Source organism: Stegostoma tigrinum, chromosome 14 (genome assembly GCF_030684315.1).
Source record: "Stegostoma tigrinum isolate sSteTig4 chromosome 14, sSteTig4.hap1, whole genome shotgun sequence".
In the NCBI taxonomy this organism is placed as follows: Eukaryota; Metazoa; Chordata; class Chondrichthyes; order Orectolobiformes; family Stegostomatidae; genus Stegostoma; species Stegostoma tigrinum.
In genome coordinates this window covers 57,881,955-57,894,337 of record NC_081367.1, presented here as the reverse complement: position 1 = coordinate 57,894,337, position 12,383 = coordinate 57,881,955, and the positions used below count along the sequence as shown (strand labels likewise).

The 12,383-nt window shown below is 45.3% G+C and overlaps 1 protein-coding gene across 2 annotated transcripts in view; it reads right to left on the bottom strand.

Moving 5' to 3' along the window:
• Positions 1-12,383, bottom strand: part of fndc3ba (fibronectin type III domain containing 3Ba) — a 348,395-nt gene that overhangs the window by 70,393 nt on the left and 265,619 nt on the right. For both annotated transcript variants that reach the window (XM_048542804.2, XM_048542805.2), the window contains 3 exons: positions 8,646-8,815; positions 6,291-6,404; positions 1,393-1,542 (listed from right to left, as the gene is read on the bottom strand). In XM_048542804.2, coding sequence (XP_048398761.1) covers positions 1,393-1,542; positions 6,291-6,404; positions 8,646-8,815 — 434 coding nt within the window. The remainder of the gene's footprint in view (positions 1-1,392; positions 1,543-6,290; positions 6,405-8,645; positions 8,816-12,383) is intronic.

Here is a 12,383-nt window from a genome sequence, read left to right as displayed (position 1 = left end):
ATTGCAGTGACAAAACATTGCCTACTTTTATTTATGTACGTGTTAAGTTTGAAAATAGAAGTTCATAGGACATTTTAAATTGTACTCTGGCCCGCTTGTCATACATCAGAATCACTCACTAACTGGTTTGATGAACTCATTCATTATGTGTAATGGAGATGTATTCACAGCATCAATTCATCGCAGCCTAACAGCCATCAGTTACCAGCTGCTGCCTGCTGATGACTGCAGTGCAGCCAACAGAGACAACACTGCCTTTCACAGCCAATCACAATTACATTTTAATATGATTTGTGGGACAAATAAACACATGATTAAACTAGTAACTGAGGTGACTTCAAAGACAAACCTGTCCCCCACCAGTACTGTACCCCAGTGTTATACAGTATCAGACCTGACCCCACTTGTACTGTACCCCAGTGTTATACAGTAACAGACCTGTCCCCCACCAGTACTGTACCCCAGTGTTATACAGTAACAGACCTGTCCCCCACCAGTACTGTACCCCAGTGTTATACAGTATCAGATCTGACCCCACTTGTACTGTACCCCAGTGTTATACAGTAACAGACCTGTCCCCCACCAGTACTGTACCCCAGTGTTATACAGTAACAGACCTGTCCCCACTTGTACTGTACCCCAGTGTTATACAGTATCAGACCTGACCCCACTTGTACTGTACCCCAGTGTTATACAGTATCAGACCTGACCCCACTTGTACTGTACCACAGTGTTATACAGTAACAGACCTGTCCCCACCAGTACTGCACCCCAGTGATATCTCGTGACAGACCTGTCACCAAGAGTACTGTATCCCGGTGTCATACAGTGACAGACTTGTCCCCACCAGCACTGTACCCCACTGTTACACAGTAATAGACCTGTCCCCACTGTATTGTATTCCAGTATTACACAATGACAGATCCGTCCCCACCAGTACTGTGCCCCAGGGTTTTACAGCGACAGACCTGTCATCAACAGTATGTATCCCGATGTTATACAGTAACAGACTTGTTCCCACCAGTACTGTACCCCACTGTTATACAGTAACAGACGTGGCCCCACCGTATTGTATTCCAGTGTTATACAGTGACTGAGGTGACCCACCAGTACTGTACCCCAGTGTTATACAGTGACTGACCTGTCCCCACTAGTACGACAGTTCCTACATGACAACAATGACTACACTTCAAATAGCATTTTGTTGGCTGTGATTAGGCCTTTGTTTAACATCTCCTCTAAAAAAAAGACCATTAATTTCACAGGGTATAATGAAGAATGTTTTAGCTCATTACATGCATTATTGCTGCATGGGAGCATTGGGGCAGCCTTGCAGCCCAGTGAGGTGTTGGCCGATGGTAGGAGTTGTGTTCCTGGTGCCATCACCCTTACCTGCAGTCGGCAGCAGTAGTGTGTTGCTGGTTTGAGGTCATTGATCTCGAATGTTGTCTCCATTCCACAGTAAACAAGGTCCATGGACTCTTCCGTCTCCCCCCATTCCAGTCTGTATTCTGATATGTCAGCACCATAATTCTCAGGGCTCTGTAACCACAAACAGACCTCATTGAGAGCCATTCAAGACAAGAATGTAAAATCTGCAACAACTTGTAATGATGGAACAACTTCAAGATGGCCCACAATGCTTTACAACCAACGACAAGCCAATCACTAGTTAGTAAACAGTGCAATAGAGAGTACAGGGACTCTGCATAGAAGTTTGCTGGAAGAGATTGAGCACTTGTGGAGTTTTAAAATCTCCGAACGGTTTCTGGGGTGCATCCTCCTTCGTTATCAACTGTACAAGAGAGAGTGCTGATTAAGATTGTCTCATTTCCATGTGACGTATGAAATCCATCATCGGTGCACACTGGGTGAGTAACTATGGACATGTAATTGATGGCATGAGGGAAAGGAGAATGGGGGAGGGTCTCTGAGATTGAAACAGACGGCATGAGGGCCACAGGAGGGGTGGGTGATGGGTGAGGGTTTTGAGGTGCAACAGGGCTCCTGTTTTCAAAAACAACAAGAATACGAGAGACCAAATTGTCTCTATCTGGGGAATGTACCTGGGAACAGTGTTCATAGGTAGGCTCTGAAGGAAAATGGGGTTTATCTCGGTGTTGCCACTTTTCTATTAAAACAAAAGGTTTACGGTAACTGCTCCCTGGATTATTTTCCATGGCAACATCCTGGCCAATCGATCCTCCTGGCCGACCAATCAGCACCTTTTGCTCATGTGGTGTAAATTGTTGTTCCCTCTGAAATTTAACATTCATCAACTGTCCTGATGGCCTCAAGAAGAGAAAACATTTGACAGCATGTCTCGGTTCAGCAATATTTAAGCTCCAGACTACGAATAGCATCCAGGTGCTAGCAAGTGAGCATTAGCATAGGTATGTTTCAGGGCAGGCTCGATGAAGTCAGGAGGGCATACAGAGTAGGTAGGGGTGAAGTACGGTTAGTGGAGAGTTGTGTTACAGCTCTACACTCACACAGAAAGGCCTTTCACTGTCCCTTCTGCGTCATTCTATGAATTCTCCTGACAGTAACAAGAAGCTCTAAAAAACCATGAATACTTGCTGATCGTACAAGAGACAAACTGTTAGATTTTTCTAAAACAGTTTGCACACTTCCTACTTCTGTGGCTGAAAGGTTTCTTGAATCATTTCTAATCTTATCCACAATACTTGAGCTTTTAAAACCTGGAAGAGCACTGAGGAGAAGAGCACTCACATCTTGTGCATTAGTTAAATTATCCTTCACAATAAATGTTTTATCCCAGAGTTTTGCATTACACGCTAATGAATGTATCTATTTTAAATCTAAGTGCAATATGAAGTTTCATTGGACACAGCAGTAAAATAGTGAAAAGGTCACACACAGAGAGGGTGAGATGAAACAAACCTGTTTCCATGTGAGAGAGAGCTGATAGATGTTAATGCTTGTTCTATTTCATGTGCTGTGAAAGGCAGTGGCGAGTTGCGACAAGAGAGCTATTCACACCTGAAAGAATAACCTGTCTTTTTTCATCTCCCGCTTAATTAACATGTTGCCATTTCCAACATTCTTTCTTATCATCTACAACACCCAACCAGCTTTAGTCATGTTGTGATTTGGAGACCTAGCCACAGCTAGAGCTCTCCAGTGGGGTTTCTGTCTGAACAAAGGTGTTGGGAAAGGGCAGGTGGGATGGAGCAGGCACACAGTGCAACACCAAGGGCACCATGTTGAGCACAGTCCCATTCGGCCGAACCCCCCCCACCCGCATCCTGCACAGCACTGAGTGCGACTGTGCTACATACAGGAAAACCTCCTCCCCCCAATCCTGAATCCCACTAGGTAAATGCCCGGCAGCTGTGGCTATTCTTAAAATTCACAAATTTTAAAGTTGCTGGGATTGTACTTCATAATGTCAATGCCTTCTCTCTCCCTTACCTGGGTGTGGCAGTGTGAGCATGATGGCGTGTGTGTGTGTGTCTGTGACAGAGTGTGTGAGTGATGGTGTGAGTGAGTATGTGTGTGACAGTGTGTGTGTGTGTGTGTGACTGTGTGTGTGTGTGTGTGTGTGTGTGTGTGTGTGTGTGCGCGACGGTGTGAGTGAGTGTGTGTGATGGTGTGAGTGAGTGTGTGTGATGGTGTGAGTGAGTGTGTGTGTGTGTGAGAGATGGTGTGAGTAAGTGGGTGTGTGAGATGGTGTGTGTGTGTGTGTGTGAGACAGTGGGAGTGAGTGTGTGTGCATGATGGTGTGTGAGTATGAGCATTTGACTGCGTGAGTAAGTGATTGTGTGTGATGGTGTGAGTGAGTGCATGTGTGCGAAGGTGTGAGTGAGTATGTATGTGACAGTGAGTGATTGTTAGATGGTGTGAGTGAGTGTGAGATGATTGAGTGAGTGTGTGAGGGTGTGAGAGTGCGGGATGACATGAGTGAGTGTGCGTGTATGGCGGTGTGAATGAGTGTGTGATGATGTGAGTGAGTGTGTGAATGGGTAAGTGATTGTACATGTGATGGTGTGAGTTAGTGTGTGTATGTGATGGTGTGTGTGAGGGTGTGTGAGTACGAGACAGTGTGTGAGTGTATGTGTGATAGTGTGAGTGTGTGTGTGATGGTGTGTGTCCATTTGTGTGTCAGTGTGTGAGACAGTGCGAGTGAGTGTGTATGTGTGTGATGGTGTGAGTGTGTGCGCATGACGGTGTGAGTGAGTGCGTGTGTGTGACGGTGTGAGTGTGTGTGACAGTGTGTGACAATGTGAGTGAATGTGTGTGCGTGTGACGGTGTGTGAGTGTGTGTGTGATAGTATGAGTGTATGTGTGTATGAGGGTGTGAGTGAGTGTGAGACAATGTGAGTGAGTGTGTGTGATGGTGTGAGTGAGTGTGCATGTAACGTGATTGAGCTTTATGGGGAGATAGTAGGAGAATGGGTGCTACAGTGGCTTAGTGGTTAGCACTGCTGCCTCACAGCACTTGGGACCCAGGTATAATTCCAGCCTTGGGTGATTGTCTGTGTGGAGTTTGCACATTCTCCCCGCATTTACCTGGGTTTCCTCCTGCAGCTCAAAGATATGCAGGCTAGGTGGCTTGGCCATGCTAAATTGCTGAATGGTGCCCAGGGATGTGTCAGCTAGCTTGTTTAGCCATTGGGAATGCTGGGTTTTAGGGATAGAGAAGGGGCGGGTCTAGGTGGGGTGCTCTTCGGTGGGTCAGTGTGGAATTTTTTGGGCCAAATGGCTCGCTTCCACACTGTAGGGATTTGATTCTATTCTATTGAATGGGGTTGAGAAATGTATCGGCTGTGACCGAATGGTAGACCAGGCTCAAAGGGCCGAATGGCCTAATTCTGCTTCTTTCACTGATGGCCCAATAATTCCCAAAAGCAGAGACTATTGGGAAAGCCAGCTGGGCTTACAAACACACTGGGAAGTAGTGCTGGGAACTAGGGAGAAGATGCGAGAAAGAAAGTTGAGGTTGGGCCAGAGAGCTGGGAAAGAACAAACCCTGCTGGCCTGCTTTCACCGTCTCCTCGAGTAGATCCCCTTGCAGCCTGGTTTGCAGGGCAGTGTTGGGGTTGGAGGGCCTTGGTTCAGCCGCTGAGCAGTTGTGTCTTCAACATCAAGGGGTCACAAACTTCCGCTGAGCCCTCAGGAAATGGCCCGCAGTGAAATTTGACCCACAAACCCGAAAGCGATCAAAACTAAAAGCCTTGCTCTCAAAAGCTGCGAGTGGTAGAAAAGACAAGGTTGGAGAGAACAAACCAATCACAAGGACATTTCTTGCTGGCTGCTGTCCTGCAGCTCAGTGTCATGACAACGACGACCTCCACACCAACAACTTGAAGAAAAGCTGGAGAACACGGATACACAACTCAACACGCCTACACTGATCGATGCTGCTCGCTCTGCTTTCTGCCAAACCCAACAGATGAGGCCTCAAACTAATTACAGCACAGATTCCTCTTTCCTTAAGGACTCACTGTTATACTCCTCTCTGAACTGGGATTATACACCACATTGTTTAAATTCACAAAGCAATCATCCACACGAGAGGTGTCTACACTGTCGCCGACAAACACTCCCAGGGCAGGTACAGCGCAGGGTTTGATACAGGGTAAAGCAGCTTCTACACTGTCGCCGACAAACACTCCCAGGGCAGGTACAGCGCAGGGTTTGATACAGGGTAAAGCAGCTTCTACACTGTCCCCATCAAACACTCCCAGGGCAGGTACAGCGCAGGGTTTGATACAGGGTAAAGCAGCTTCTACACTGTCCCCATCAAACACTCCCAGGGCAGGTACAGCTCAGGGTTTGATACAGGGTAAAGTTTCCTCGATAATGTCCCCATCAAACATTCCCAGGACTGGGACATCCCAGGCTTAGATATGGAGTAAAGCTCTCTCTACGCTGTCCCACTCAAACACTCCCAGGGCAGGTAAAGTACAGGATTAAATCCTCCTCCATATTTTTAAACTGAAAGAAAAGCTTCATCTACACTGTCCCCATCTAACACTCCCAGGACAGGTACTAAACAGGGTTAGATACTGAGTAAAGCTTCCACTATAATGTCCCTATCAAACATTCCCAGGACTGGGACAAAGTAAACCTGAACTCAACTCCTGTCAGCAGCAATGTGAATTAGGTTTGAATTTAGTTTTGGACATTGTGAGATGTGTGTTTTATTTAATTGTGTGCTCTCTCAGTGTCTTTCTGAAACAGTTTTGTGAATGTGGGGCCAGTCCTTCTGGACCTCTGGCTGTCCCCTCATGTCACACAGACATCTGTGTTTAGTTATGACTTACCTCCCAGCTCACATGTACACTTGTGGTCGACAAGCAGGAAAGTGCAGGTGCTTTACACTGAACTGGGGGTCCTGCTGCTGTTGTGAGATCTATCGCTTCAGAGTAAGGGCCGTACTGTCATTGAGAAAAAAGCAAAACATCAGCAATTAAGCAAGAAAGCAGTTAATCAATTAAGCAAGAAAACAGTTAATCAATTAATGCGTCCCCTTTCACATCCCCCAACCAACCCTAAGTAGCTGCACCTAATGCAAGAAAATGGATCTTCTGAAGAAGGATCCCGAGCCGAAGCATCAGCTTTCCTGCTCCTCTGATGCTGCCTGGCCTGCTGTGTTCATCCAGCTCTACACTGCATTATCTCTGATTCTCTAGCATCGGCAGTTCTTACCAGCTCTGCAAGGAATGGTAATGTTGGTTTTGGTATTGCATCAGGGTCCTCATTGGGTGGAAAGTGCTTTGGGACATCATCCAGTTTTGAAAGTTGCTGGGCTAAAAATTCTGGAAAATGGGAGTTTTAAATCCTGCTATATGATGCTTTTGGGAATTTGACGATGGTTGTAAAGATGTTGGAACTGAGAAGGCGGGGCTAGTAGAAGTGACGTTGGGGAGGAAGATCGGCATCATCACACGGTCTGGGCTCCTACATGATTCCAGACCCATTCGCATTTTGTTAGCAGTTGAGCCCACCCTGCAATACGGTGTGTGACATAAGTTTGGGCTGGCAGGGTCTGAGAGCGATAGTCCACGGTCTTTGTCCTAAGGCATCGCCAAGATTGGAAAAGGGTTGCAGACCAGCAGAGGTGGGGGGCAAAGATAGATTGGGTGACACTAACATGGTGCCCATGAACCTGTCAACTGTTGTGACGCATATCACTAATTTAGCAGCATAGGAGGTGGCCATTCATCCCATCGTCCTTGCCCCAGATCTTCGATTTGTTCCCTCTCCTCCACAGCCCCACAGGAATTTCCCTTTCAAGACTTTAAATAATTCTCACCAGTGAATTATCACCCACACTGTTTACAACCTCCCCCCCACCACTGCCTCGCTACAGGCAGCCCATTCCAGATCACAACTTGCTGTGGCAACAAGATGCACTTTGAAACTGTGACTGCACCCACTAACCCACAAAGTTCAGGTCACTAACAGGACCAGAACGTACTGTTTAGGAATAATGAGGGAGAGATAAAGTTATGAGCCCCTGGGGTCACTGACCAGGCCCCTGCCACTCGTAGGGTTTGGGTTTAGCACGATTCAGTATACTGTCAATAAAACAGAGTGAGTCTGCACTGGCAGTGACTCACACTGAGTGACTGGAGTGGATTTTCTGCAGAATTTAAATTGTTCCCAGTTCCTTCCTCAAACGAAAGTAATCTGCATTTATATAGCACGTTTAACATAGCAACATATTATCAGGCATATATGAGAGAGATATTCAGATAAATCACCAACCACAGGATCACAATGAGGCCATTCTGTCCCTCAAGCCTATACCACCCTTCTGTGGGATCCCAGTTTCTCCCTATCTATCAACCTGGGCTGCTATGATTTAAGGAGCATCACAAAGACAGCGAGTGGCAGAGAGGTTCTGGGAGGGCAGACAGGTTACAATTAGGCATGTTCCAGAGGCCAGGATTGCAAGATTGCAGGGATCTTAGAGGGTTGTGGGATTATAGGAGATTCCCAAGATTGGGAGGGGTCAGACCATGAAGGGATTTGGAAACGGCGATGAGAATTTAAGAAAGTGAAGCTTTTCCAGATTAGGAGTCAATGCGAGTCAGGGAGTAGAGCACTGCTGGATGTACAGGTGAGGGGAGGAACATAGAACATAGAACATTATAGCGCAGTACAGGCCCTTCGGCCCTCGATGTTGTGCCGACCTGTGAAACCAATCTGAAGCCCATCTAACCTACACTATTCCATTATAATCCATATGATTGTCCAATGACCATTTAAATGCCCTTAAAGTTGGTGAGTCTACTACTGTTGCAGACAGGGCATTCCACACCCTTACTACTCTCTGAGTAAAGAATCTACCTCTGACATCTGTCCTATATCTATCACCCCTCAATTTAAAGCTATATCCCCTCGTGCTAGCCACCACCATCTGAGGAAAAAGGCTCTAGCAAGTTGTTGGATCAATTCCAGTAGAAGTTGGCCGTGCTCGCCAGGAGAGTGTTGGAATAAACAAACCTCAGGGTGACAATGAGTGCGAGTTACAAATGGATTGAGACACTGTAGGAGATGGCTGCTCTAATAAACATAAAAGTAAGTGGTCTTGGCGCTGGAGGAACTTGGAGCGGGGGTATGGAAGCTCAGCTTAAAGTCAAATACATAAAGGTGGGATCACAGAAACTCACCCCTGCTTCATTGGCAGCTCGCACCCTGAACTGATAGGTGCTCCCAGGCAGGAGGCTGCTGACAGTACATTCCAGATCAGGACCACAGTAAACCTCCGAAGGTGCTAGCTCTCCTTGACTTATCTCCAACGTATACTCCATCACCATCGAGTTCCCATCCGATGGCGGCCCTGCAGAAAACAATCAACTCAACTCATATCGAACTTTGATGTTTACTTTCAGACAGAGCTTTCATGTTCCCAACACATACTGTACCACCTACATCCCTTCCTCTCCACTACACCCCACTCCCCAACAAAAGTTTCTATGCCTCCCTTCTCGAAGAAGAAGCCATTCAGCCCCTAGAGGCCTGTTTCACCCACCCCATTCAATCAGTTCCAAGCATGCTTTGCTCTGTAACTCTGAACTACCTTCCCTGACAAAAATCTCATTTTAAAACTTTCCAAAGGATCCCCAGTGCTTACAAATCTTGGGGGGAGTTTCAAATCTCTTCCGGCCTTGTGTGAAGAATTACCTCCTGAGAGGCCCCTGAATGGCCTGGCTGTGCTCTTAAGTTTATGACGCTTTGCTCTGTTTTCCCCTCAAACCCCTCCTCCAGCAAAGCTATTTTCTCCGTGCAATCCAGTCAACTTCTTGGCTCGACTCAAAGCCCAGACTCAGTCACTCATTCATCGCCTGTTTTGAAGGGAACACAAAGCTTGTTTTCTCTGGTGTAAATTCTATGTATGCCACTAATAGGAGATGGTGTTTTTGGCTGGGTGTGCTCATTAACAAAGAGGGTCCTAAATCCAAACAGAGATGGGCATCATTCCCATTTCTGGATCACAAGCAAGCCTAAATGATCCCTCACCCTGGGATCCCCACGCTTCCCAATTTCTACTGGGAGGCAGACCCCCAACACCAAGCCTACTACCTCGACCCGTTAAACAGGGACTGATCCCACCAGATCCCACTTGCTGCTTGCTGCCTCACAAGGAACCATCCATGTTCCCTGACCCGCTGTTGTGTTTGACCCCAGGATCCAGCAGGTCACTCACACAGTTCTTATGTGGGTCAGATTCCATCTCTCTGGAATCTGTGAGTGAGAAGGCACTCTGTGGACATTTTTATTTCAGGAAAAGTTGCATTATTATTCAAGTGATTTCTGCTGTAAATAAGGTTGAAGAGAGATGTGCATACCCCCTGTGTTTTGTTTCTTTTACTTAGTGTCTGTTTTTGCACTGATTATGTGGACCTCATGGTCAACCAAAATATTTGATCAAATGCCACACCCCTGGTCGCAAAGATGTCAGATAACAAAATGTTTACTGTAATTTGTATGTATTTCTGTAACAAGAGTGATTTCTTTTAAAAATAGTTTTGAGGTTCAGATTTAGAGTGAATGGCTTTTGTGCACTACAAGTGGACTTTTGCTTAACTTAGATTGTTTTGCAACCCAGTAAGATGTATAATGGGGCCGCAAGGTTTATTTGTTCTGGATCCTTATATTTTAAGCCTTAGTGAAACACCAACAGTTTAGAGAGGGGGGATTTGAGCGAATAAAGTGTTGGAGTAGGATGGCTGCGTAGATCAGTGCTCCTAAAAAGGAAAGAACTGACAGAGAATTATAACTACTTTAGAGGAAACAGTCCAGTTTTTGTCTTGGACCAGAAGTGTTCGGATAAAACACTGATGAGATTACTTAAAACTGAGTACATTGGAGCTCAAATGTACAATAGCTTCAGGAAGAAGCTATCTGCAATTTTAGTCGAAAAACTAAAGTCACAAGCAACTTAAACTTATCGAGGCGTTAGATATTCTGGTATCAGTGTTGCATAGGTGGTCTTTTGGATACAGTAACAGGCATGTATTTTGGGTACTGTACAAAACCTGTTTTGTTTCTGTTTCATTAATAAAGGAGTGATTTAGGATTAGTGGAATTTTACCTTTACTGTGTATTTTAAAATCTTTTACATTGTTTTCTAAGCATATGGCTTGGTTGATTCTATTTTATCTTTATTTCTTTTGTTTGTCATAAATGTGAAGTGTGCAGTATTGTTAGCTATGTTTCAGCAGTGACCACTTTATCAAAATCAAAACAAATCAACCATCAGGCCAGGTTTCAGTCTGGGAGCTAAGTTATCCAATAATAACATCCGCTGCGATCCTAATAGTCTGCTGTAAATTAACTGCTGTGCATCTTATACCTGACCAGTGACTATACTTCAATCAATATTTCTGGTCAAGAAACATTTTGTGTAGTCCTGACGTAATGGAAGTCTAGGTGATAATCCAAGTTGGATCAGCCTTGAGAATTTGTGTGAAACATTGAAAGTGGCAAGGTGGAAAGGAAAGGCTTAAAATAAGCCATCAATAGTCTTCCTGGAAACTCTTCAATGTCTAATGAAAATGCGGGCAAAAGATCTTCATTTGCTTTGCTCTTCAATGAATTGAACATTCTAACTACTTAGTTTTGGCATTTCCTAATAAAGAGCTTTTACTTTGCAGTGCATTGTCATTAAGAGGTGTATTACATTAGGAGTTGTGTGCAATTGTGTAGAGAATAATGAGTGCTGACAAGTATTTATAAACTGACTCTCACACATTCTCCATCTGAGTGTCACGAGGCTGTTTCTGTTCTTTTCCAGACTCTGTTATCGAGTCAGATGGAGTAGCTGGGGAAAAAAAATCATTATTTCAGCAAGTCGGGGAGGACGAGAGCTCATGTGCTTGAACCAGGTTAGAGGTCAAGAGACTTTTCTGTTCCCAGAGAGACGGTGGTCTATAAAACCAGTTCTCAGCAAACCTTCAAAAGTAAACCAGCTCAGTTCCTGACCACAGCAAAACTGTTGCAGTCATCAGGAATGTGAAACCAGGGATCATGCCTGTTTTTTTGTCACCTGTCCTAATATCTCTGTGTATAACTACTAAGTGTTAAACAACATTTGATAATATTCCTATGAAACATCTTGGGAAGCCTTACCATATTAAACGTGCTATTCAAATACAAATTGTTGCTGACTAGTTGGAGAAGGATTTTCTGGATTCTTTTGATTCCTGTGCCAGTGTCTCGTTAAAATTGCGTGCCTGCATATTTAAAGCAGGATCCTATGTGATCGGTGAGGAAGCCCTCCCAGATGCCCACCATGACAGGTTAACACGGGAACTGGTTGGCAGGCAGTGGCACTGTAGCAAGCAAACCCCTGAAGTGATTATCACTGCCCACCCAGATCTAAGAAGGGGAACGCAACAAGAACTTGCATTTGTGTAGCAATGTGTTTTAAAAATTCATTCATGGCGCGAGGGCATCGCTGGCTGATTTGGCACTTATTGCTCATCCCTGGTTGCCGTTGAGTTGACAACTTTGATAAAACTTCCCAAGCAGATTTCCCAAGTGTGTTATATGCCAGTGTTTTAAGGGTTAAGTGTCTGAAAGGGTTAATACATGATTGAGTGCAGTAAGCATCACCTCTACTGTGATGACATCATCATGATTTGGTCAAAGTAAAAAAGATGTTCATTTGCCCTCTTGTGGCACAGCGGTAGCGCCCCTACCACTGGTCTGGGAGGCCTGGATTCAAGTTCGACCTGCTCCAGAGATGTGTAATATATGGAGATGAGCCTGTGCTCCTCACATACTTCTACTGTTTACTTAATGAGACGCTTTTGTTTTGAACTGAAATACGGCTATTCTCATCCTCCCGAGGCTACTTCAGGCTTATTGAAGCAGTGGAGGAGGATGTCAGACACCTTAGTTCC